Here is a 25,681-nt window from a genome sequence, read left to right as displayed (position 1 = left end):
TCTTCTTTTGACTGGATGCAGAGCAGCTACACAGGGTATGCAGCTAACGTTAGCCAAGCTCTTAAAAATAAAATATAGAATGCACGAGGAACGCAACCAATAATATTCTCTCAGCTGTGACGTACCGCACTGAGAGGATTTTTCTCATAATAGAACTATCAATAATCACATGAGATTAATTAAACTTTTTCATTACTGAGTTGTGGGCACAAATTTTAATATAGATGTAATAATTGTGTTTTAAAACAACCGATTCAGTTTCTTCCAGTGTGCTATGTCTCGTGTAATTATTTTTTCCGCGTTCTAAAGAAAATACACAATATATGAGAACAGCTGCATGATTACGTGTTATGATCGGCCTGCCGGGGTACTGCTCTGCAAAGCTATCTCAGCGCGCTGCAGGTGCTTCGATCGACCCGCGGTGGTGGCACCCTTCAGAGAACCGGCAAAGACGACAGCGCTAACTGACCATGAACTTCCTTCAGAGAATTGGAGACCACAGCAGCGTTAATCCACCATGCGCCTTCTTCGCAGAGTTGGCGACAGCAGCAGGGCTGGCCACGTTTGGCGGACCGTGTATTGTTGGTTGATTTGCCATGGCCTTCATTGTCTTTTTGCAGCAAGAAGAGCTTCTCTAACAAAAGGGCGCTTTGCGGCAAGTTTTTCCTCGGGCCCCAGGATTCGTCGCAGTCTGCTGACACTCGTGGCGACTACCGGAGAAATTCAGCTCTGGAATTAAGAGGCGCCGACTGGGGTCAGGCGTGACCACCTGATTACAAGGACCCGCTCAACTCGGGTTCTGGGAATCCAAAGTGCGCACGTGTGTGTGTGAGCCCTCCCCCTCAAAGGTGGGTTGACTACGCCCTAACTACTGCGGACGGTCCAATTGGACGAATGCTGGACAGCAGTTTTCCCTCCCCTAGGGATCTAGGGAGGACAGAGGCTTTTTAAGCAGCAGTTTGTCGGCTGCTAAGAGTGTGCTCGTGCTCAAGAAGCAGTGTGCTTGGAGCTGTGTGCTGGTGTGCTGTATGCTTCGTCTTGCGTGCTCCATTTGGGAGTCACGCTAGACTGTCGAATATATCTCTTGTTTTAATGTAAATATGTAAATAAATCCTGTACGCCTAGTCCTGACGAAGAGCCAGGTCCTCCCTACAACGACCTCCAACCCCAACAGCGTCCACACACCGCAACACCAGCGATCCCAAACATTACTCTGAAGAATCAACTCTGCTCAATGCCTCTGTACTCCTCCTCAATGCTGCTGCAGGCTGCATTGGCTTCGTGCTTCATGCGAAAAAGGCAGTTCGCAGTGAAGAATCAACTCTGCTCAATGCCTCTGTACTCCTCCTCAATGCTGCTGCAGGCTGCATTGGCTTCGTGCTTCATGCGAAAAAGGCAGTTCGCAGTGAAGAATCAACTCTGCTCAATGCCTCTGTACTCCTCTTCAATGCTGCTGCAGGCTGCATTGGCTTCGTGCTTCATGCGAAAAAGGCAGTTCGCAGTGACCAACACTTAACTGAGGCCTCGCCTCTTTCACATGGCTACCGAGCCAGGCACTGAGAAGAGTTAATTCTTCTGTGTATCAGAGGGGACCGCTGGTGTTGTGGCACATGGACGCATAATAAAGCGGCTATTTTCGTATTTCACACGTTTATAACACAGAAAAAATAATTATGCAGGACATAGCACACTGAAAGCAATTGAATTGGGTGTCTTAAACCACAATTAATTGTTTTCTATCAAAATTAGCGCCCTCAACTCTGCAATTAAAAGTTTGTTAATCTCAATCTAATTATCGGTTGTTCAATTATGAAAAGAAGCCCTTCTGGTGTGATACTTCACTGCTGACAGAATACCATTGGTTGCGTCCTCGTATATTCTATATTTTATTTTTAAGAGCTTGGCTAACGTTAGCTGCGACACCCTGTACATGCAGGCCACTCCGTAAAGTGAGCAGTCTTTGTGGTGGCAAATTTGTTTTTCTTAAGTTCTAAAATGCACACGTGAGTAGTTCAGATCCCTGTAGATGGACATACATGGATATATTACCCTCTGCAAGAAACTCTGGGGCGGGACTAAAAGCATTTCATGTTTTTAAGCCCACTCATTGTTCAAGGCTCTTTGTCCTCTTACCAACTGTGAGCCTGCTGCATCTAGCGATATGACGAAAGGATTCTGGCAATAAAGAAAGTAGTTACACAATTCAGCCAGGGTTGCCCGGTTCAGTGACTTCTCGATAAATTGGCTACATTGAGAGACTGCCTGCGACCGAAAATCGTGGTTGGTGACTTGGTTACTCTTGGAGGTAGGTGGTAGGTGGACCCAAGTCAACACCGTTTCCGCAAAAATTATTCCTGTGACACTCAACTTGCTCTTTTCTTGCACGACTTACATTTAAACCTAGATCGTAACATCCCGACTGACACAATATTTTTAGATTTCGAAAAAGCATTCGATAAGGTCCCTCATGGTCGTCTCTTAATAAAGTTATCGCGTCTTAACATTCATCCTTGTGTTCCAAGCTGGATTCGAGGGTTTTTAACTAACCGTGAGCAATTCGTATACGCTAACTCACACTCTTCATCCTTCACACCCGTGCTTTCAGGCATACCTCAAGGTACCGTACTTGGTCCCCTCCTTTTCTTAATATACATCAGTGACCTACCTTGTAATATTTCCTCTCATATCCGACTCTTCGCCGATGATTGTGTGGTTTACCGAGCAGTTACTAAACCCAGCGACCATTTGGCGTTACAAAATGACCTATCGCGCATACAAAACTGGTGTACCACTTGGCTCATGTCATTAAATGTAGCTAAAACCGTGTTAATGTCTATTCATCGTCGTCGTAATTACGATATCTCTAATTATAGCATCAATAACACGCAGATTGCAACAACGGATTCATTCAAATATCTTGGTGTGTACATCTCACGTGACTTAACTTGGACTTGTCATGTTAACCACATAATAAACTCTGCTAATCGTACTCTAGGTTATCTACGCCGTAACCTTTTCCTCGCTCCTCCCTCTATTAAACAACTTGCTTTTCTAACCTTTGTGCGGCCCAAGCTTGAGTATGCCGAAGCTATTTTTGACCCCCACCACAATAACCTTATTAAAGCCCTCGAGTCAGTTCAGAACCGCACGACACGATTTATCCTGTCAACTTATTCATACAATTCAAGTATCTCGGCACTAAAAGCCCAAATAAACCTGCCCTCTCTAGCCTCACGCCGTAGAATAGCCCGTCTTAAGCTTTTTCATAAATTCTTTCATTCCTTGCCTTTTGACAACCCGTACATAAAAAGAGCACATCGCATTGCCCGCACCAGATACTCTAATACAGTATATCCCCCACAAGCCCATACCGTTACTTTTCAGCAATCATTTTTTCTGCGCACAACACGAGACTGGAATGGCCTGCCTTCCGAAGTTGCCACTATCATCGACCCACTTGCATTCAAGCGACTCATCGAAAATATCCCTTTGTAATTTGTAGTATCTATCTTTGTCACTAACTCCCCACTCCCTCATGTAATGTCTCAACAGAGACCTTTGAGGAAATGAATGAATAAATAAATAAATAAATAAATAAATAAATAAATAAATAATTGGTAGGCAGTGTCCAAATCACCCTCCCCCTGTCAACCCCCTCGAAGCAACAGCTCCAAACAGCAGATCTTGAAAGTCATGCTTGTGCATCCTTCGTAGGGCAGCAGCAATAGGTGGTATAATAAATATCACCCCCATCGACAGTTACCTCTACTGAGAATCTCAAAGACCATGGTTCTTGGCGCCAGAAGAGACTGCAGCAACTGAAAACACGTCATGGCAGCCATGACATTACAGGTGCCAGTGTCTATGTGACTATGCGACTGTGTACCAGGGAGAGTAGAATATGTGTGACGTAATACAGTTGGCACAGGAACATTTGAAGTCATGAGAGTTTACTGCACTGAAACTTTGGGCATCAATTCGCATATGAGAAAGCGCGCAAGTGCATGGCAGAAATTATCAAAGAACGTCAGCTGGTCATTATGATAAATTGGCGATAACATTTGTTCTTTTTGGTTGCCATCAGTGAAGCAGGAAACTACATGTCTTTGTCAGCCTTTTCTTCTTTACTTTTGTGTCAAAAAATGGCAATTATGGGATTGTCACACTGTGGCTACTTTTTTGGCTACCAATGAAAGCTTTTGCCGCAATTGGTGACTTTTATGGCTACCTTTCGGAATTTTTCAGCTACTTTTTCTCCTAAAGACCAGGCAACGCTGACTTCAGCGTACAGCCGACTCGCACACAAGCAAGCCAAGAGATAACAGCACCGCAACCGGCTACAAGGGTGAGGAATGCCTGCAGTTGCTAGCAGAATACATGGCTAACAAGCTTAAATCCCACTCCCTCCCACCCCTTTCTAAATGTTTGGTGCCTCCTCACCTCAACTTAATGAGGAGCTGGAGGAACCACTAGCACAAGGGGAATCGGAGAGGGCCTTAAAGCGCATTGCGGGAAAATCAGCTGGGCTGGATGTGTACCTCCTTTGTTGTTGAAGAAATGTGGCATACAGGCATGGCAGGGAATGCAGGTGATGCACTTAATGCAATACTGCTACGTGGATCTATACTGCAAAGCTGGAGATTATCAAGGATCATACTTGTGCTGCAGAAGGGCGCTGACAAAGGCCTGCTTGAGAGTTAGAAGCCAATAACAGTGACATCAGCTTTATACAATCTATTTGGTCATGCACCTGGGGCGTGAGGCTAATGTCCTTGGAGAACTCCAGAATGGTTTGAGGTTTGGCTATTGCGTGGAGGACAACCTTTTTTTTGTGTCTCATAATAGAGATTGGCAGACTTGAGGGCAGAGAGATAGTAATTGCCTTCCTGGACATCGCTCAAGCATACGAGTCCATAGAGCACGAAGTACTGGGACAAAACTGCAGTAACGAGCAATAGCTGGGAGCTTGCTCCACATACCGCAAAGCTGTATATACAGACAATTGTGCAGTAATAAACTGGGACGGGGCCAACACTCGGCCAATAGAGGATCAGAAGGGATTGAGACAGGGCTGTCCTAGGTCTCCAACACTCTTCTTGTTATTCATCTCTAAATTGGAGAGACGGCTGGCAGAATATAGCCAAGGCTTCGATCTGTCATACATGGAGGAAAGGGCTTATCCCAAATGCATTCTGCCAGTTCTGCTATATGCAGATGACATTGTGGCATTGGCAGGTAGAGTCTGACCTCCAAGCCATATTGGATGTCTGCTTGAAAGAGGGCACATCTCTCGGGCTACACTTTAATGCACAGAAATCAGGGGCAATGCACTTTCACACAGATGAGAACGACGAAGAACTACTCGTCCGTTTACAGGGAGACCGCATTGAATGGTTCGACAGCTACAAATACTTCAGAGTAAAGATAGCAGCCACCCATAATTACCTCTTTAGATATAAAGAGCAACGAGAAATGGCTGTCACCTGCAGGGCATTTCAGGGAAGTCGGGCTCTGTGGTCTTAACAAATTTGAAACCATATGTCCTCTCTGGAAGGCAGTAGCGGTGCCTGGGCTCACCTTCAGCAACTCTGTCACCTGTCTCTCACTGTCAACGAGACAAGTGCTCAAAACCAGGCAGCGTGAAGTTGGCTGTGCAGCTCTAGGCACACACATGTTCACACCTAACGAAGCCGTACAAGGCGACCTTGTTTGGTGCTCCTTTGAGGCCCGAGAGGCAGTGGCAAAACTATCCTACGAGTGTCGGCTTGATGGTATGCCAGAAGGCAGGTGGGCTAGAGAAGCTTTCAAATATGTAGATCTGTGGCACCTCAGCACCAAGTGGGTGGCGTGCACAAGAAGGCTCACCAAAGGATACTGAATAGTTCCAGTTAGGCTCTCGGCTCTGCACCAGCTGACCCAGCGGCAGAAACTAAGGAAGCATGTAGCCAAAGTCGAGCATGGTCCCTTGAAAGATACTGCACTACAGAAAATGATAATGTCCATCTACTGTGCCCGAAAGATGGCCAGAAAACAGTTTCTGTGTCAATCGCAAGGGGGAAAAAATCCATTGTCCTACTCCTCTCACACTGGAAATCGGCATATTCATTCAGTCTCATCTGTGAAGTACTTAAGCTTAACAGTCAGAAGTAACCTTAGTTGGGACAAGCACATTAATAACATTTCTGCTAAAGCATTTGCTAAACTCTGCTTCCTGCGCAGGAAACTAAAGAGAGCGCCATGAACTGCAAAGATGGAAGCATACCGCTCAGCTGTTCGCCCAGTTCTAGAGTACGGATCCATTGTGTGGGACCCTTATTTCGCAAAAGACATTGCCAAGGTGGAGTGCATTCAGCGCCTAGCTGCCAGATTTATTTTATGTGATTATAGCATGTCCTCTTCCGTCATCAAATGTTAAACAAGCTTAAACTAGAACCCTTACATGTGTGGCGACAGATCGCCAGGCTAAAGTTCATTTATTGTTCCATAACAACATAGGCTTATGTGATAAATATATTTTTCCACCACCGCCTAGGTCCGCGAGGTTGAATCATTTCGCAGTAATAAGACTTTTTTGCAAGGACCACAGTTTTTCAGAAATAATTTTTCCCCCACACAAGTGAACAGTGGAACTCTCTACCTTCCTGTATTGCTGAATGCTCAGGTTTGAAAAAATTTTAAGAGTTGTTACTCGTGCACTGCAATTCCTTCCTGCTTGAGCAGCACTAGCTGCCCGCAGTATTTCAAAATAAATAAAATAGAGAAGGAGTCCATATATGATAATTCTAGAGGCAGTGGCCTATTGAGTGAAGCCTGAAGCCCTCCGAACACAGCCACTGCGCTCCAAATTCACGGCGGACTGACCCAACCTGCCCCCTGTGCAACTGCTCCAAGGAAACAAGAAGTAATTAATATTGAGTGTCCTGGGATTCTGCCTCCAGTACCGATGAACCTTGCCAGATCCGGAGCCGCTGGCCCTGGCAGGGTCGCGGATGACAGCTAAGCACTGGCAATGGGCTTTTGCCAGGAGGGGCAGGACCCACAGTGGGAAGCAGTGGAAGAGACTAAGTTGAAATTGGAATTACGGTGGCGCTCCAGAGAATCCCATCAGTGACGGTGAACCAGTTCAGTGTTGTTGAACCAACGCTTATGTAAACATAGGATGAGCCATTTGTCTCCGTTTTTGTGTTCTCTTTTTTCCTCTCTGTGATTGTTTGTTAGTTTTGTGTTTATATGCACCTTTTTTTTTAAACTGGATTCTTCTTATGAATGCCAGCTCTGAACTCTTGTTGATCACCTGATGCAAAGGGGGATGCATAGATCATCATCACAAGCTGCTCAGCAACGGACACTGTATCTGTTTCATGCATGGAGGAAGGAAAAATTTTTCCTTCCTCCATGGTTTCATGTTATGAAATTTTGTAATCCACCTATTCGTCGCTGTTATAGATGTCATACTGTCACACAAAAAATGTGAAGAAGAAAATTTTTTATGATCTCAGCTTTAATGCAACATATATAAGGCTGATTCAATTCAAATTCAGTTTATCATTCTTATAAAAAAGAGAAGCTAGAACTAGTGGCAACGTGGCCTGGCAGAGGCTCTTGTCCTGTTGACGTTCAGCATACAGGTACAGGCGCCGACGAAAGTGGTATACTCCACGCAGTCCACGCAGCGGGAGCCGGAGCAGCGGCACACTGCATCGCGACGCCATCTACAGGCGGCATCTGGGATCGAGACAGCCAATAGTGCCCTTTATTATCGGCAGACATGATCCCAGATGCTGCCTGTAGATGGCGTTGCGATGCAGTTTGCCGTTGCTCCGGCTCCCGCTGCATGGAGTATACCACTTTTTCGGCGCCTGTACATTTTACCTATAATATAGGTATGTTTACATGCATTATAGTCACATTTTGCAACATACTTTCTTTGTGCAAATTACACACTAAAAATCTATTCACATGAATTATACATCTGGCAAACTTGAGAAGCAACAAAAAATTATACACATATAAATATCACTTTTTTCTACCAGGCTGATGATGGCACAATAATTACTTAATACTTGAGCATTAAGCAACTATGCACCTTTGCTTGCCACCAATACATTAATTCAAGAGCTCTAATACTCCTGCCACACGGGCACAGAAAATGACATAACTGGCTAATGCCTTAAACTTTAATGTCATTGGCGGGGTTCCACACGGGCATGCTTAATGGCATTAAAGCTTAATGCCATTTGGAACGTAATGCATTCTCGTAACTCACTTAGGCGTCAAATGCGTACTCTCGATCCAATGTCTCCACATTCTGACGAGACTAAACAGGTTATTAGTGAATAATAATTGACATATTCTTCACTTTCTTTGAAAAAATGCTCTTTCTCGCGGCGTAGTGCGTTCTTACAATTATTACAACTCACTTGGCCGTCGAATCCGTACTCTCGTTTACAATGTCCCCGCCGTGGCTGTAGTGACCATATTCTCACGATATTAAGCAAACTTGTAGATAAAAACAACTAATATATTCTTCACTTTTTAAAAGCAGCCCTTTATTTTCGTTGAGATCAGCAGGCGATCTTGCCGCTACTCACGGCTAGAGCCCTAATCGTGAGCGCGTTAGCCAGGAGAAGCTGTTCGATTGCACGGCGGCGGCTCCTTCCCTTGTTGGCCTCATACTGAAGCCTTCGAATTTCTCGACGATGCTTGACTCGAAGCACATACGCGAGAACAAACTGGAGCACACAGTCAAATTCTTCAGGATCGCTGAGCTTCGAAGCTGTGAGCGCTATTTTTCAAATTTCAATGCTTTGGCTACGCTATGGATTGGCCGCCGAGCTAGCTTTGGCGTCAAACAGTTTACGGCTGGGCGCAACAATGACATTCCTGTATGAAACTACATACAACACGCCGATTAATGTTTCTCATGCATTTTCTTAAACATCTGCTAGCTAGATAACTGATTTTTATTGTATTACGATTGGCAAGCAAACTTATCCTTTTCAGTGCAGCTATCGCCATCGCAACGCTTAATGCCATTAAGTATGCGCATGTAGCTGCGATCGAAATATAATGGCATTAACCTCGCCCATATGGCACAGGTATAACACTAACAAACAGCTGAAACTATTGCAAAAGAGAAAGGAAGGGACATGTTAAAATGTCTATACATGTGCTTTTTTTCCACAAAATTATCACTGATGTTATCCACAGCGTACAACGTAGGTTTTGCCACTCCAGGCCACATGAAGTGTGCATAATCTTACAGATTACAAGCCACTAAGTTTCTTCCCTTCGTGCAATTTGTCTTAAAAGTTGCATTTTGCTAAATGCAAAGCAAGCTCGCCCAATTTCCCATCTTATTTAACACATAGTTAAATTACTACATTTTAATTACAATTACCATTCAATATTTAGAACTAAGGTTGTCCCTGTGGTGTTCACTCGTGAAAATATTCTTGTCAACCTCCTAATAACAAGTGGTTCTTGACAACTGCTGCAATTGTAAACTCTAAAAACACTTCTCTCTTTGGAACATATCTTTGTCCCACAACAATAACCGTTCATCTATCTAGCTTGTGGTTCCTTCCTTGAAAACTCTGCAACATGCTAATTTCCTGTCAAGAATGCTATGTCACACATTTTTGATAATGCACACGTGCCATTGATGACCTGGAAGTGCCAGGTGCACAAGCATTAAAGAAAGGAAAGGCACAGGACAAAGATACGTCCCAAAGGGTGTAAACATTTAGAATATGAGATTCTGAAGAGGACACAAATTAGCGAACATTTAGCAAAATTGCTATTTCCCTAATACAGTCTCCCCTCATCATAAAAGTATAAGGTTTTGACCTGTGTCAAAATCTTATACCACATCTGTTCACAAGCACAAACTGCCAATGAGTGGTTATGCAGACTGTCATTTCAATTGACAGCAGCAAGCAAAAATGGACATTTGCTGAACTCCCAGGCACAATTTGTAAGACCACAACATACAGTCCATAACAAGAGAGGAGCCCAAGCTCAGTTTCTACTAGCCTATAAAAATCGCCTTCCCAATTACGTCACTAGTGCGGGGGAGGGTATTCTGTAAGAGTCCACCTAGTGGACACGTTCCTTTCAACTTCCCAATTATGTCACCAGTGCGGGGAGGTGGGGGGCGGGGGGTATTCTGTAAGAGTCCACCTTCAGGACATGTCCATTTCGTCTGCGGCTGAAGTGCAAATTGGCTGAGCTGGGGTACGCGTCAAAGTACGCAGGCACTTCGGCCAATCAGCACTTCTGGATAGCCTTGGTTAACTGTCCATACAGTCCATTATTGTAAATGAGGGGCTTGCAGATTTTATTTGTCAAGAAAAAAAAAAAAAGAGGTGTTTGTCGCACCACTGCACACTGCAAGATGGTTCGCGAGGTTAAAACCATTCGGCGCGCGCACACTCACACGAAGGCGAAAACAAGCTACGAGCAGGGGGCAAATGCGTGCGCGCTTCCGTACGTGAACAGTGCGGGATGCATTAGCTTATGGAACGCTTGAGCCAAATTACTACTTGTCATGCTACTGGAGCGCAGGACTTGGACTAAGTAAACGGGGCGAACTTCTCGATCTCTCGCTAGCCTCACGGCGACTAACCTCATTTTGCTCAATCGATTTCTTCGACGCCGAAGTGAGCGGACGCACGGCTACACGGCACAATAAGAAAGGCTGCTTATTACAAAGCTGAGATGGGTCAAGCTTGGAAGCGAAAGCAGCCATCGCTACCTGTCAACGGCGCGGCTTTGTTTCGCTGCTCTGCAGCGACGCGCAAACGCAGACACTCTAGCGAGCACGAAAGCGTCCGCTGCCCACAAAAGTAAGGATACTAAACGAGGCTCGGTTTAGATAGCGGCGAAAAAGCCGCGGAGTACACCATCTTCGCAACACAGTCGCGCGCACCAGTGGAAACGCATCGCGATCGCGCTGCAACGACGATAAACTCACAAGGTGAAGGTCATATCCCGGAGCTGGCTGTGCGCGCGCGCCGCGAGAGCGCCTTGTCAGCTGGCTGCGCGCGCGGACTGCAGTCCACGAGAGCAACGAGGAAACGAAAACAAAAAATGGGTACAAGCGCGGGGCACCAGAGGCACGCGGGTCTGAGCGCTACGGCACGCAGACCCGGCGAAAAGGACAAGCGAAAACGCAGGGAGCATTCGCGCGGTAAGAACGCCGATCGCAGTGGGGGGGCCAGCAGACGACACCTCGGGGCAAGGGTGGCGGACCGCGTCTAACGGTGCTTTGTGTGCCACGCGGGAGTCCGCACGCGGCGCACACTGCCGGTGCGATAGACCGACCTCGCAAACCGCGAGGCCCCGAAAGCGCTGGGGGCCTCCAAAATGGACGAGGGACACTCTTACCTGCGTCGGCACCTCGCCGTGTTGCTGGTGCACCTAGCGGAGTGGTGCGGCGGGTGATCCATGCGCCGCTGCTGATGCGAAGCGCTGCGCCTGCGCAGTGTGGGCGAGCCTTCGCCCCAGGCACCGGGCGGAGCGATCGGCACAGCCGCCGGGGTGGCCGCGATCTCTGCTGCCGCTGCTCCAAGCGACAGCTTCAGCCGTTTCCGACTCGGGCTCTCGCTCGCCTGCGGCAACAACAGATACACACACGAGTCTTCGGCTGTTGCCGTCGTGCGATGCCTCCGGAATGCGCGCAGTGCAACATGTGAACGCGGCCGGCGCAATCACAAGGAAGCCAGCGTGCTTTGTTCGTCTGCTTTCAGGCGCAGCAGCGCTCGCCCAGTGGTCGTTATTGAGCCAATTTCGGCGACAGCAAATTCGATATTGGAGAGCCTGACAGAAAAAAATGCAACCAAGCATCACGATATCGGAAGAAATGTTCACGGCCGCCAAAGCAGTTTTCATCACATAGGTAACTCATACTGTGACCGGGAAGATGGTGAGGATATAAATAAATATCGGCGCTACGTATTCTTGCAATTTGTACCCGCCGCGCCCAAATCCGAAAAAAAAAAAAACGCAAGCACTACCGCTCGAAATAGAGTAAAAATTTCGAACATACCCTGTGGAGTTTGTCAGCACACACGTACGTAAGACTAAGCACTACACGTAAATGACAGCGACAGTACCTAAGTACGAAAACAGTAAAAAATAACTTGAGACCACACAGAACTGTTAACAGTGCATCTCATGTATAAGCTCAGCAGACAAGACCAAAACAGCTAATCGATAGCTACGGTGGACAGTGTATAGCTAACACGCTTTAACGTCTGCTTTGTAAATGGGGCTGTTCCCGCCTATTGGTTATAACAGACGAAACACGAACGATGCTTCATGAAGCGCTGGAAAGTTGGCCTGCAAGGTAAATAACAAGTGCAATAGAAGATCGCGGAGCAAAGATCGTATTAACTTACGAGACGAACAAACGATACCGAAACATAAACAAGCGCACGTGGAATTTCCGCAAGCGCAATCTAGATGGCGCCACCTATTCCGTTCGCCGCCCGAGTGAAATTTCAGCAAAACAAAGGCATGGAGAGCGCGCACGCTAGGAATCGCGTGTTCTTGTCAGTGCAAGTTTTCATCGTTCCGCCCGTGCAGTGTACAGTAGCTTCTAAAGTAGGTGCGTGTACACTACACGCAATGGTACGACATGCTGCTTTGCAGTGGGAAGGTGCAGAACTGGAAGTAATAAACGTGAACGAAGATTCAAAACGTTCGCCAGTTCGGTTGACGTCTCGACGCCAACAAGGACGAAGCCGCACGCGTCGTACAGTTAGTAGTCAAGTAGATGAAACACGGAAGTCCGTACGAGCCACGCTGCTCCTTTTTCGTTTTTTGTCCACCCAGTCTAGACAGTAATTTTGTCTTCATATTCTTAATTCACTCACAAAATAGTAATCTGACGTATCGCTCTCGAGAATCTTATTGCCGCAGCTCTCGTCAAACTTCAAAACGAACCTTGCCTGCAATATCTGCGATTTCCACTGATCGTTAGGTGGAATGCGCAGTTGTCACTACACACCAGACTTGTACGTAACGAGTTACAAGTAACTGATTATTTGTAATCAATCACATTTTTGGTAATTTTGTAATTTTAACGATTACTTTGTTTACTCGGTAACGCTCAATGTAATTCGATTACTCCTTTCAGTAATCAAATTCCATGTAACCGGTTACATTTTCGACGAAACAAGATGACAGGCGATGCAGCTTTGAGCACTTGAGAACTAGGTAATAGAACAAAGGTATGAAAACATGTACATGGGTTATCTCCTACCCACAACCAGGGTCCTGCAACTACACCTCGACCACCTGAATATGGCAGGCTTGCATATTTGCACTCTTGGAAGTCCGACGTCTGAGCTTTTTTTCTTATAAATTTCTCTCCCTCTCTCCTAGAAGCGTTTATAAGCGGCCTTCATAGGCGGTAAGAGTTGCTGCTCAATTCTCCGCTTAGTGCAGTCAGGTCTATGACTTCTCTGATATAGACAGAAGTTTTTGGCCGTCACACGCAAGTTTTTATCTGTTAAGATATTACGTGCCTCATATACACATTTTTGTGATTGTAAAACACGAACGGTATTTTTAGGGCTGAGTAGCAATTATAACATGCAGCTTTATCTTAAATCAGATTACAGATTTGGCCACCCTTTTAAAGAACATGAACGTTTGCTGGTGCCCGTAACAATCAACCGACAAATTGAAACGGCGCTCCTATGGCTCAATAGTGATTGACACTTCGGACGTTGCTGCCACGAAATCCCCTACATACGATTTTCAGTTTTTTTCGCTGGGCCTATCGGAAGCGCCTTCACCCAGCCCCAGCAACAGTGAAGCGCTGCGCCTCACAGACTCGAGCATCCTGGCATTGAGGCAATCTTGTGCGCAACGCAAGGTGTTTGTAACACACAGCCATTCTCTCCATCGTGCACATTAAGCGAATGTTCAGTGTCGCTGCAGATGCCTTCACGAGAAAACGAAGGAAGGTAACCGAAGAAAATTTCAATAAACAATTGTTAGTGAAGGTAACGTATGAAGGGCTGCAGAGGGAGCACTGAAAGTGCCAGCCCGGCTAGTTCTAGTTACTGTATTAGTGTAATGTTAAAGTAGGGAGGAATGTAACGCTGAAGTAATCGATTAATATTTGACTAATTGTTCAAATACTTCCGCGGGCAGTAATTGGTTACTGTAATCAACTACATTTCTCAAAGTAGTAATTGCAATCGGCTGCCTTTACAGCGAAGCTGTTAGCCTGTCAGTGGCCGGCATTTTTCGTGCCCGCGTCCGTTAGCAAAAAATGTGGGCCGATCCCGGCGGCAGGGCAGGAACACGTGGCTCGTACCCCGGTATGGAAGAGGCTTCAAGCAGTCAGCGAAGTGAAGCGAAAAGTGCATACTTTTTTGGAATCACGCATACAACATGCAGAACAGCATTCGTTTCAATAAATAACAAGCATCCGAACCACATAATTGATGATAAGGCGCTCCTGACAACAATACGAAGCACGTAGCGCTTGCCGCATACGTTTCCCGGTAAAGATTACTGCTGCGCTAGCTGCCGTGGCGACGACAGCTTGAAACGTGGGGAGTGAGGTCACTAGATTTTCGTGTATAAAACAACCAGCCTAGCAACTGATTTCATTGTTGTTGTAGCGCCACTATAGGTCGCAACGCATAGTTAGGACTCTCGAGGAGCGGCAATACGAGCGCTGCCAAAGTTATTATTGCTACCATTACTCTAAAGCAATAAGCTGCTTCATACGGTGATGTCATAAGAAGCCAACAAGCACTGACACCAAGGGCAACATAGCGGAAATTACTTGTGCTTAATAAATGAAATAAAGACACGATAAATTAATGGAAATAAATGTGGATGAAAAAACTTGCCGCAGGTGGGGGAACGATCCCACAACCTTCGCATTACGCGGCTAACCCCCTTTCTTCTCGTTCACACGGTGATGGCACGATGTTGTCGAGGTGGTTTTTAACTGGACATTACTTTCGTAAGGTCGGGATGGCGAGTCAATTTTTTTCTGCAACGTGTACAAGTCTGCTCGACACGTCGATTTCGCCATCCAGATTTGAGCCGTTCGCATATTCGATATATTCAATTTTACGCAACAGTGAAGGTCTTGTATGTTTTTTATTGTATATCACTCAACTTTGACGGTGTTCTCTTGTCGCCACAGAACGTTCTTTCACCCTGCCTGGATTCTTGTACGTGTCACTTCTTTCCATGCTGTCGGCAGAACCAAGTTACTTGGAAACTGAAGTGGCCTCGATTGTGTCATCAAATTTCAGATATTCGCCGTAAGTAGTTTCCCGTTTTACAGGTCATCTACTACATATCTGTACTACTAATATTATTTCCTTGTAAAAATTTCCTCTGGCGCTCCAATTTCCCTATGGCAATTTCGACGTTGTTCTCTGTGTAGAGAATGTTTCAAGGTGATTCTGTAATACGCTCGAAGAGAAGGTGTAGTCAGGTGCTAAACAGCACACTGCCACCTCCAAGTTTCCTGTTTCATCTAGGCAGCTGCCTTCTCTGTGCATTTTCTCGATTCAGCCCGACAGATTATCTAGACGGGTTTTTCCTCAGACTTCCTGCAATGTGCCCTACGCTATCCCCAGGTCAATGAACACAGTGTAGAGCTCCTGGGAAATTTCTTCAGAACTCTCCATCACTGCCGGGTATGCGCATATGCAAAATGTCCGGACAAGGGATCGGAAGCAACGAAAGATAAGTCGGTTGGAAGACGGTGAGCAGCAGAAGTGTGCTGGGACGCGTCCGCAGAGCGTTCTTTCAACCTCTACCAAGAGCAATCAGTGGCGCTCTGGAAAATGAAGTCATGTATATGAGAACGTGGTACTGTACTTCTACACGGGCGCACGCGAGTTTGTGGCAGGTTAGAAGAATAAAATTTCAGGGGAAGGTATCCTGAGCGGCTCGTGGAAGGCGATGTGTCAGAATAAAGTGTTGAGTACTCCTGCCACCACCCAATAAAGCACCAGACAGTGGTCCATCTTTCAATGGACGGCGGATCAGGTGGACACGTGTGACCTCCTCGTACCCCTCATACCAATAGATGCCTCAGTCCCAACCCTGCCGCAGTGGGGCGTCGACAACAAGGCAGCAGTACTTTAGTTCACACGTTTGATTTCCAGCCGCCTAGAAAGATACTGGCAAGCCTCGGGTAGCCCTAAATAGTTTACTACAATACATTTCTACAAACCAGTTTTGGTTACGTTTCTCAGGAGTTGCGTGTGTCATGACGTTATGACGCCGAAGGTGGTCGCGAGGGGGCAGGGCATCGCGACGACAAAAAACGGAGATGTACAAAAGCAAAATTCGCAACAGGGGATCACAAAATTTGGTTGTGGGAGTTCAGACTTTTTTTTTTCTTGATTAACCTAGGTAGGACATTAGGCAGTATAGTAGCAAGACCTTGGTGGCGCAACCCACCGCCCCATTCCAAAGGGTACGCTCATAACGTCCATCCATTCCAGGACTTACTTTTGGAAATGAGGTCGTTTGCTTGAAATCAGGGTACAATCAGTACTCGATGGGAACCAAAGGTCAGTGGGACGCCTCGCATTGGGCGCTCACGGGAAGACTACAAATGAAGCTGTGCAGGGTTATATGGGCTGGACTAGTTTTGAAGTGAGGGAAGCTCACAGTAAAATTGATTATTAAGAACGACTGAGGAATATGGAAGAAAGTAAATGGGCTGGGAAAGTGTTGAGGTATCTGTACAGGAAAAACATATTTCACAGCGGAAGAAAAGAACTATAGGAGGCTTACCAGCAAGTATGCGGCCTGTAGGGTGGGCAACACAGCAATAAAGAACGTCAAGCGGAAAGTCAGCTGCTGAAATAATCTCGTGGGTGGCGGCAATGGAAAAGAAAGCTGCCATGAGTAACTACTTAAGAGGAAAAAACGAAATCGGGAAAGAAACAATTTATAACTCAAAGGGCAGCTCATTACTTTTCGAAGCGAGATCGGGATGCCTTAGAACTCGCGCCTATAAAGCGAAATATAAGAAGGAAGAAGCATGTGCTTGCTGCGGTAAAGCTAGGGAAACGACGGAGCATATTTTATTAGAATGTGAAGACGTATACCCAGCGGTCGATTTAGGCACCACTGGCCTCCTTGAAGCCCTTGGGTTCAGCGAGAGCAGTGGAAAAGTAAACATGTCCGCAATAGAGATTAGTAAGAGGCGATTGGAAGATTGGTGGAAGAAATGTGGGGAAACGACAAAAAACGGAGACGTACAAAAGCAAAGTTCGCAATAGGGGGTCAGAAAATTTGGTTGTGGGAGTTCGTAGTGAATTTTTTTTTTTTTTTTTCATAGTGAACAGTGACTTTAGTTTACTTTGCGTAAGAACACTGGTTATTCACGTTTACTTCAGTTTCAGTTGCTGTTTTAAAGCCTGCTCCAACAACAAGCGTTTAGTATTGCAGCCGGAGAGGATAGAATTATCGGGTATTTGGCATGAAATGGGCCCCTCAGTGGCTCTCGTTCTCGATGGCCCAGGCAATCCGTGCGCTGCCTGGGCCCACACAGATGCAAACAGCCACAAGACCAGGCATGGTCGGCTTCTAACTATAATCTGTCGTCGCTCTTTTCCCTCAAGGTACTCGAGCAGAAGGGACTTATTGTTGTAGTAGAGTAGGGGTGATTTCTGAGCGATAAAGCACAAAACCAAACTTTGCGAGCATGCGTGTCGACATCAAAAAAGAAAAAAATCAGCTTCGGGCGCCGCGAACGAGAAACCGCTTCGTCCCCCAATCCCCGAACCCATATGGGCGGCACCAAGCACACAAAAAAAGACAATAATAAGAAAAGCAGTACAATGCACAACACTATTTTGCGCCATGGAACCTTCGATCGGATTGGTAAGAAAACTGCACCGCACTTAATTATCTGTTACGTGAGCTTAAGTTTGTAGACGAAAAATAAGTTTACACAAATTTGCACTCTTTAAACATTCAATATCCGGCTGTAATGATCAACGGTGTCCCTTTCACGCGCAGAGAGCCCGAAAGTACGCGGCCAAACTGGCCGAAACGCCCGCATTCCTTCGCTTCAGCGCGGACGCGCGACGGACGCTCCGATGGAAAAGCAAAAATACGCAAGAGCCAACCAGCTGCCGGAAGTCGGAGGGAGATCGATCGTCACGACGCCTGGTGAGCGCGCGAGGCGCTCCCGCCACTTCCGACGGCGATTTTCGCCGGGCGGCGTTTTTCCGATCAGACCGGGTAGCCGGCGGGAGTCAAATTTTTGGACGCCGAGGGGCGAGCGTTCGCCGCCGGGCGTATTTCGTCGCCTGGACGCCGGTTTTCCGCTCCATGTAGCCCGGGCCGGGCTACATGGAGTGAACTTTCCCGGCGAAATTCGCGTGGCAGAAAGAGACGCGATAGCGCGACGCCGTTTGTTAGCTGGCTTGGCGACATGGAGCGAAAAAGAGGCGTACAGAGTTGCGCGTTCACTGCTTCGCTGTTAATGTTGCCAGACTCGATAAATCATGTTTCACTAAAGCAAAAAAAAAAAAAAAACTATATAAAGACTTTACATTCTATAATCTGCTGTTAATGGCTAAGCAATTTAAGGAAACAGTTTCATAGATCAAACGCCTAAAGAACCTGAATACGTTCCCGTGCGCGACGAATCTCTCGAATAAGTTGTGGCCTTCAAGTGGAGAGATCAAGTGCGAAGTAGCGCGCACGGCGTCAATTTGATGTTGAACAATTTGAACAGTGGGGCCACCAATGAGTGCCCGGTGAATCTACTGCTTTGCTTGGTCGTTCAGTGGTTAAGGACTATCAAGGCAATCCCATAAATGTATGCTATAGGTATGTGCGGTTCATCTGAGGTTTAAGAAAAATTAAACACTGGGGCTTTCACGTGCCGAAACCACGATCCGATTGATTATGAGGTACGCCGTAGTGAACGACTCCGGATTAATTTCGACCGCCTGTAGATCTTTAGCGTGTACCCAATGCACATTACACGGGCGTTTTACGGCGAAGCTGTATATGGCTAGGGTTCCGCGTATTTTTGTTCTCCGTGAACAAAAACTATCATCATCAATGGCTCATACCGCCGTAAGCATGCAAACACTAATCGCTCATAGCCCCGTAAGGCAGAGGCTACAAGCACTCAGCAATAGGAAGCGAACACTGCTTAGATTCTTTAGAATCATGCATACAACATACAGAACAGCATGTCGAAAACTCATTATCAATGGCTCATACCCCCGTAGAGGCTACAAGCACTCAGCAAAGTACAGCGAACAGTGCATACATTCTTTGTTTTGTATCGAAAGCATATATACACTTGACCGGAAAGGGGAAGCGAGGAGCAGGCTGGCAACTGCCACCGGGAGGGGCACAACGCCTGCCTACTCTTCAGAAAGGAGGGGACAGAAACATTGAAAATCACGCATACAGCATACAGAACAGCATATGTTTCAATAAAGAACAAGTTAAAAAAAAGCATTCGAACCACATAATAGCAAGGCCCTCGCATGATAGCAATGCGAAGCACGTAGCGCTGCCCGCAAACGTTTCCCGGTAAAGATTACTGTTGCGCAAGCTGCCGTGGCGACGCCAGCTTTCGACGTGGGATGAGACGTCCCTACCCTTTCGTGTATAAAATAACCAGCCTAGCAACTGATTTCAACGTCCTTCCAGCACCGCTATAGGCCGCGTAAAATTACGATTACTCCCATTCCTAACATTACTCTAAAGTAGCACTATATACTACCACTACTCTAAAGCCGTAAAATATTGCACACCACCCTCAGCAGTTGTAGTGGTGGTTTTCAATAGCTTCGCTGGTCATCAACGTTCAAAGTGGAATGGCTCATGCTTCTTTTTAAATTGCATTTCACGCCCACCGAAATCCCGGCCGCCGCGGCCGGGATTTGATCCCGCGACCTTGTTTAGCAGCGTTCCAGCTTATGTGTCCGAAAATAAGAGAGGGCATGCGAAATACGTGTGTTTTTCCTTCTCGGTAGCTTCAACCGCGTTAGCAAACACATGGAAAGCCTGAACATTCGTAATGAGACTACTAAGAAAAATGCGTTACTTAATGGTTAACTAGCGAAACTCGCGTTGCATCATTATGGGAAATATCTGACGATTTCTGACTATTTCTGAGTGTGCTCGATACCCGCTTAAGTTTGAAACATAGCAATGTGACTATATATATGCGGGATAATCACTTTTAATTTTTCCAGAATTCTTAAAAATCGCCTGTTGCAGATAGCACAATTCTTACCCTTGAGTTGGATTATTTGAAGAGGCGGACATTACTAGCACGCGAAATCTAAACACGTATTCAGCTAATTAACACACATTCACAAATTAACATCTTAATTACATACTTTACGGCACATATTACAATTGACTTATTTTAGCCGGTGAGTTTCCAAGACGTATCCGCTTGAAATGAATCTTCAGGATGATATACCAGCTCCGAGATATATTATTTCCTAAAGTGTGACAAGAAATAATGGGCGTTCCAGTTAACTTTGTGCCTCAATGCATAGAAGAGCATTTTGTTAAAAAAAAAAAAACGTAAGTGAAACAATCGCATTTTGACGGCGAGTTTGATGGCGCATATCTCGAAAACTGGTGTCATTCTGAATATTCATTCCAAGTGGATACGTCTTGCAAACTCGCCGGCCACAATTAGTAAATTGCAATATGCGCCCTAAAGTAAGTAATTAAGAAGTTAATTAGCGATCGTCTCGAATTAGTCGAATATTTGTTCCGATTTCTCGTGCAAGTAATGCCCGCCTCTCTGAATAATCCAGCTCAATGACTACTTATGTTATCTACTACAGGAGATTTTTGAAAATTCCGATAAACTTAAAGGGACGCTAAAGGTTACTATGAAGTAAAGTTAAAGTGATAAAGCAATGCTCTAGAACGTCTAAGGCGTCAATAACCGAGAAATCGAGGTAAATGCATGACGATTTGAGACCCTCCCCCAGCGACATTTCGGTACTATCCCGATGACGAAGGCACTCCTGGTCATAATTTATGTCACTAGTGCTAAACTACTCGTATTAAAAATATCATTTCATTAGGTTATAAGACGGAAGAAAATGCCCCTTGTCTACTTCTGTTCGATTCTAAGAAAAGCAACATTTTGACATTACTCTTCAGTAGTATGGGTGGTCGAAAGGTTTCGTTTTCGCTCGACTCTGCGCGCTCGACTCTGCGCGCTCGACTCTGCGCCAAGCGCGCTTTGGAGTTTCAGTTGTTTCGTTATCGCGTCGTGCTGCGCTGGTTCTGCTGGCTCGCGAAACTTGCATTTGGAACAAGCAGCGAGAATGCCACGTCCATGTGATGTCGTGGGATGTGCGAACGGTCCGCGGAACTTGGCCAAGGGCAGTTGCAGCGGCGAATCCAACGTTACTTATCACCGTGTGCCAATGAGTGAACCTCTCCGTTCGAAGTGGTGAAGTGCCGTACCTCTGCCACAGCGCGTTAGCAAACAGCCGAAAAATCACATAGTGTGCTCGCTGCACTTTCGTCCAGAGGAGTACGAGTTCAACGCCGACTTACTGAAGTCGCGTGGAGTGCCTTTCAAAACAATGCTTTCCCGTAGCGCTGTTCCGTCGGTCTTGCCTGCATTCTCCGAAGCGCAAGAACTGCAGGTCGAGTGCGGCAGGTGAGTGCGGCATTTTGTTTTTACGAAGGAAAAGCTACAAATGTGCGAATATGTACAGCCATGACATACAGTTACAGTCGTAGCAGTACGCAACGACGCCGGCAGCGCGAGCCCTCAGCGGCAGGTCACGTTCATCAGTGCTTAAATTGCTGAAATCGAGCCCAGCATAGCGAGCCAATGTGTCGTTGTCAAGGTCGTCCATTGCAACGAGCGTCAAAGTTGGCGTCATAAAATAAAGAACCAGCTTATCGTCGCGCGCTTTCCCTTCCACCAGCCACCATAGTTGCGCTTTCGCGCTGCTGTCGGCTCTGTCTTGGCTCTGTTTCTGACCACGCGTTTGCGTTTTGCGCAGAAAAGCCGTAGCGCAGTCTGCGGGCGCCGTTTTACTCACCGACGGCGCTGACGGCGCTATGAGACCATGACGTCACCACTCCTCGATCGGAGGGGGGGGCGATTTGAACTGCGCTAGAGGTACACTTCAGAACGCATTTTCTCTTAAAATAAGTCTCTTCTACGCATGAAACAAGCGTTTCGAGGTTTCTGGGATGGTATTTCAACAGTCCACGTTGACTTAATATTAACCTTTAGTGTCCCTTTAAGAAATGAGCACCGACGACATAAATTTCGGTTTGATTGACACTCAAACGGAAGCTGAGGGTATCGGCAGTTAGTGCTGTTCGCAGCCCCGCACAGTGCATATGCGAATAGTTTTCCTGTACTCTATATCTTCTTTTCCTGTCCGTTTACTCGCTTAATTCGCTCCTCCACTGCTGCTGGCCGCGGTTCAGGTGTCAGCAGACACAGTTGCTGCGGTCAGTGGCAATTCTTCCTTCCCTTCCTTTTTCTATATTTATCAAGTTATTTAAAATAAACAATTACAATTACTCATACCAAGTAGAATTGTTAGCTCCACGAAATAGCCGCGCAGCGACGTCAAAGGAGGCATCGATCGAAACGGACGGAATTACCGTATATGTAGGTCGACCTTTTTTTATTCCGGCAATGTAACCAAAAATGAGCTATCGACCTATTTCGTGACCAAAGAATCTCAATCGACCTATGTTAGTGAACAAGGCTAGCAATGTACCGAGCTAACACAGTTCCGTCGGGCCCGCCAGTCTCTATAGATTATCCAGACTGGTGTTAAGAAATGCTGCATGTCCAACGCACTCCACGTCGTTGATAGGGTGCCGAGGACGCCTGCGAAGCTTTCGACGAGGAGGCAGCTTGTGGCATTGACTAGTAAGGTTTGGTAGCCGAGCGTATACAGTAAGAAAAGATGTCATGTTCAAAGTTTTTCGCTTTTATAAAACGATATGGGTCGACCTATATTCGAATCACAATTTTATATTTCTCGACGAGTTCAATGTATAGGGGTCGACCTATATTAGAGTGAATACGATGACACACTGCTATCGCGCGATAGTCAAATACAGAGACCATCCGGCGACCTCAGTTATGTGGCCTTCGCCTGCGCTGCATATGCATGCAAACAACGACAGGAGTGCACCGACCACTCTTGAACCGAATGGCCGCTTTGGCCTCGTGCCAACTTTTTTTTTTTTTTTTTTTTTTTCATTGGGCATCCCATTCAAAGCGTCCCGTCTTTTATATTCCAAGTGTAGACCAGCCATGAGGCATCACGGTGATAAAAGCGTTGTGCGGACAAAGTTCAGGGACACGCGAGCGGACGCGCACTGCAAAGCTTCCGCTCTCCCTGTCATGTCGACCATGATGTGCCCGTAGAGCCGAGAAGACAAATTTCCCTAGATTCCCTGTACATTACGTAAATAGTTTCCTACGTCCTGGTCTATCCGCACTTCCCTGCAGTTACGACTTTATAACTTTATAATAACGCACGTGTCTAAAACCACTTTCAAAAGCATGCGGAATTACACTCGTAGCAGTATGTACAGCGCAGTTACCTGCAGAAACCCGATTTACAAAGGAATATAAAATGAATCACGGACTAATAAAGTTTCTCATGTGTTTGATTGATTGATCGCTCCAGATTAATTTGGGCCCGTGAAGTTTTATTATTGTTTTTTTAATTGTTATTTTATGGTATCAATATTGTTAAACTTTAGTAACACTAGAGTGATGTTCACTGTCTGTATTCATGTAACCAGTATGTGTTGTAATGCATTGCTGTAACCTCTTATTTCCTACATTTGTTTACATATTTGATTGTTTTGTGAACGTTTCACATATTGTATTGCCCTCCTGCTATGCTTTCAGCTGAGAGCAGCGCAGTATTGAAAATAAATTATTATTATTATTATTATTATTATTATCATTATTATTATTATTATTATTATTATTATTATTATTATTATTATTATTATTATTATTATTATTATTATTATTATTTCGGGAAGGTAAAAAACTTGCAAGTATGAATTCGACCATGCATCGTGCAAAAAGTCCAGTAAGGTTCTGTGATTATCTCGAGCCATCTTGACCACTTCAACGCGTACATGCAGCTGTAACTAAATGAGCCCTTTCTACACTAGGAAATATTGCAGTCTACCTGTATGCAGGATAAGGATGGGCATGCGAACAAAGGACGGGGATGAGGATGCGAGTTGCACTTTTCCAAGCACTTGACTGAGTCCCTCTGTATGTACGTTCCGCTATACAGATCAGGTGGATGGCGACATCTTGCAGGTGGGAAACTTCATCCACATTGCGTTCTTCCGCGAGCCTTATTCGAGTAATTCTCGAGCGTTATTCCGCCCCGATCAGAATGCAGCGGTCTGTAATCGAGCTGGCGACCTCGTGTTCAGCAGAAACACGTCCACAGCTGTACTCGCCTCCTGGACTGAATGTTGCCCTCACTGGCACGACACGGAAGCAAGGAGAAGCAGAAGCTATCACGTCTTTTCTTGTGTGTCAACATGGTCAGTCTGTATGATGCCGCTGTGGGGCGGCCACACGAACTGGGGGACAAACTTGACGCTCGGAAGCAAAACAAATAATGGGAGAGGGAAGGAAGACTACGGCGAAAATAAGAGATACCGTTGCAAGGATACCCCTGTGCACCAATGCGGATTCAAGTATTTGCCGACTAGTTAACCATAGGACACCTTGTTTGAATCCGAACGTGTTGGCAAGAACTAGTCGCATTAACCTTTAAGCACTTCTTGTTGGGCTAGGGCGAGGGGCGCAAATTAACCCCCATACACAGATGAAGCAGGCGATGCGCTCGCATTGTGTATACTTTGTGCAAGCGGGTTAATCTGCGCTCCTTTTCTAACAGCTTCGATTACAGCGACACTATATAGCCGGATCCCAAACAGTGCGGTGGTCAACACAACGCACCCATGTCTATAGACAAACTGTTCTCCGGTGCAAAAGCGGGCTATCACGCACAGACTATATCTAGTTTTTTTTTTTTTTCATATTTTGATTTCTTCCTTCTGCCTGTCTCGATGTTTATTTTTATGCCCGTATGTGGTTCACGTGAGCTTACTGGAGCACGAGAGCGCAAAAGCACAGCATTATACTGTACGGAAACGTAGCAATATATCTGCCCTCTGATATATAAATGCATAAACGTGAAATAAAAAAATTGCAATGAAAGCAGAAGAGTTATCTAAATACTTGTTGCGTCTCAGTGAGGCGTATAATCCCCCCCCCCCCGATATAAATAAATGGATAATTTTCTTAGTATGATAACCGGGCGCGTCCCGCATCCTATCTCTTATGTGTCGACAAAGTGGCGGAGATGCATCGTGGGCAAGTTCCTACGGCTGGCAACACTGAACTCATGGCGTCACTCTCAATATCACTATAATCTCTCTTCGCGAACGCATCGAGGCTTCGACAGAGCACGACAAACCAGCTCCATATATGCTAGCTCACACACAGCGGCAACGAGCTCTCTCTACACAAACTCAAGCGGATCGTACATGCGAGATCACGGAAGTCCACAACAAACAACCAGCTATATGTAGCGTGCTACAACACTACCGACCACGGCTACAGGTCGCGTTCACATCCACGCAA

General features: G+C 46.0%; 1 protein-coding gene across 2 annotated transcripts in view; it reads right to left on the bottom strand.

Moving 5' to 3' along the window:
• Positions 1-25,681, bottom strand: part of LOC126545260 (uncharacterized) — a 165,286-nt gene that overhangs the window by 36,336 nt on the left and 103,269 nt on the right. For both annotated transcript variants that reach the window (XM_050193036.3, XM_050193037.3), the window contains exon 4: positions 11,389-11,612. In XM_050193036.3, coding sequence (XP_050048993.1) covers positions 11,389-11,612 — 224 coding nt within the window. The remainder of the gene's footprint in view (positions 1-11,388; positions 11,613-25,681) is intronic.

This window comes from Dermacentor andersoni, chromosome 1 (genome assembly GCF_023375885.2).
Source record: "Dermacentor andersoni chromosome 1, qqDerAnde1_hic_scaffold, whole genome shotgun sequence".
In the NCBI taxonomy this organism is placed as follows: domain Eukaryota; kingdom Metazoa; phylum Arthropoda; class Arachnida; order Ixodida; family Ixodidae; genus Dermacentor; species Dermacentor andersoni.
This window is presented reverse-complemented; position numbering and strand designations above follow the sequence as displayed.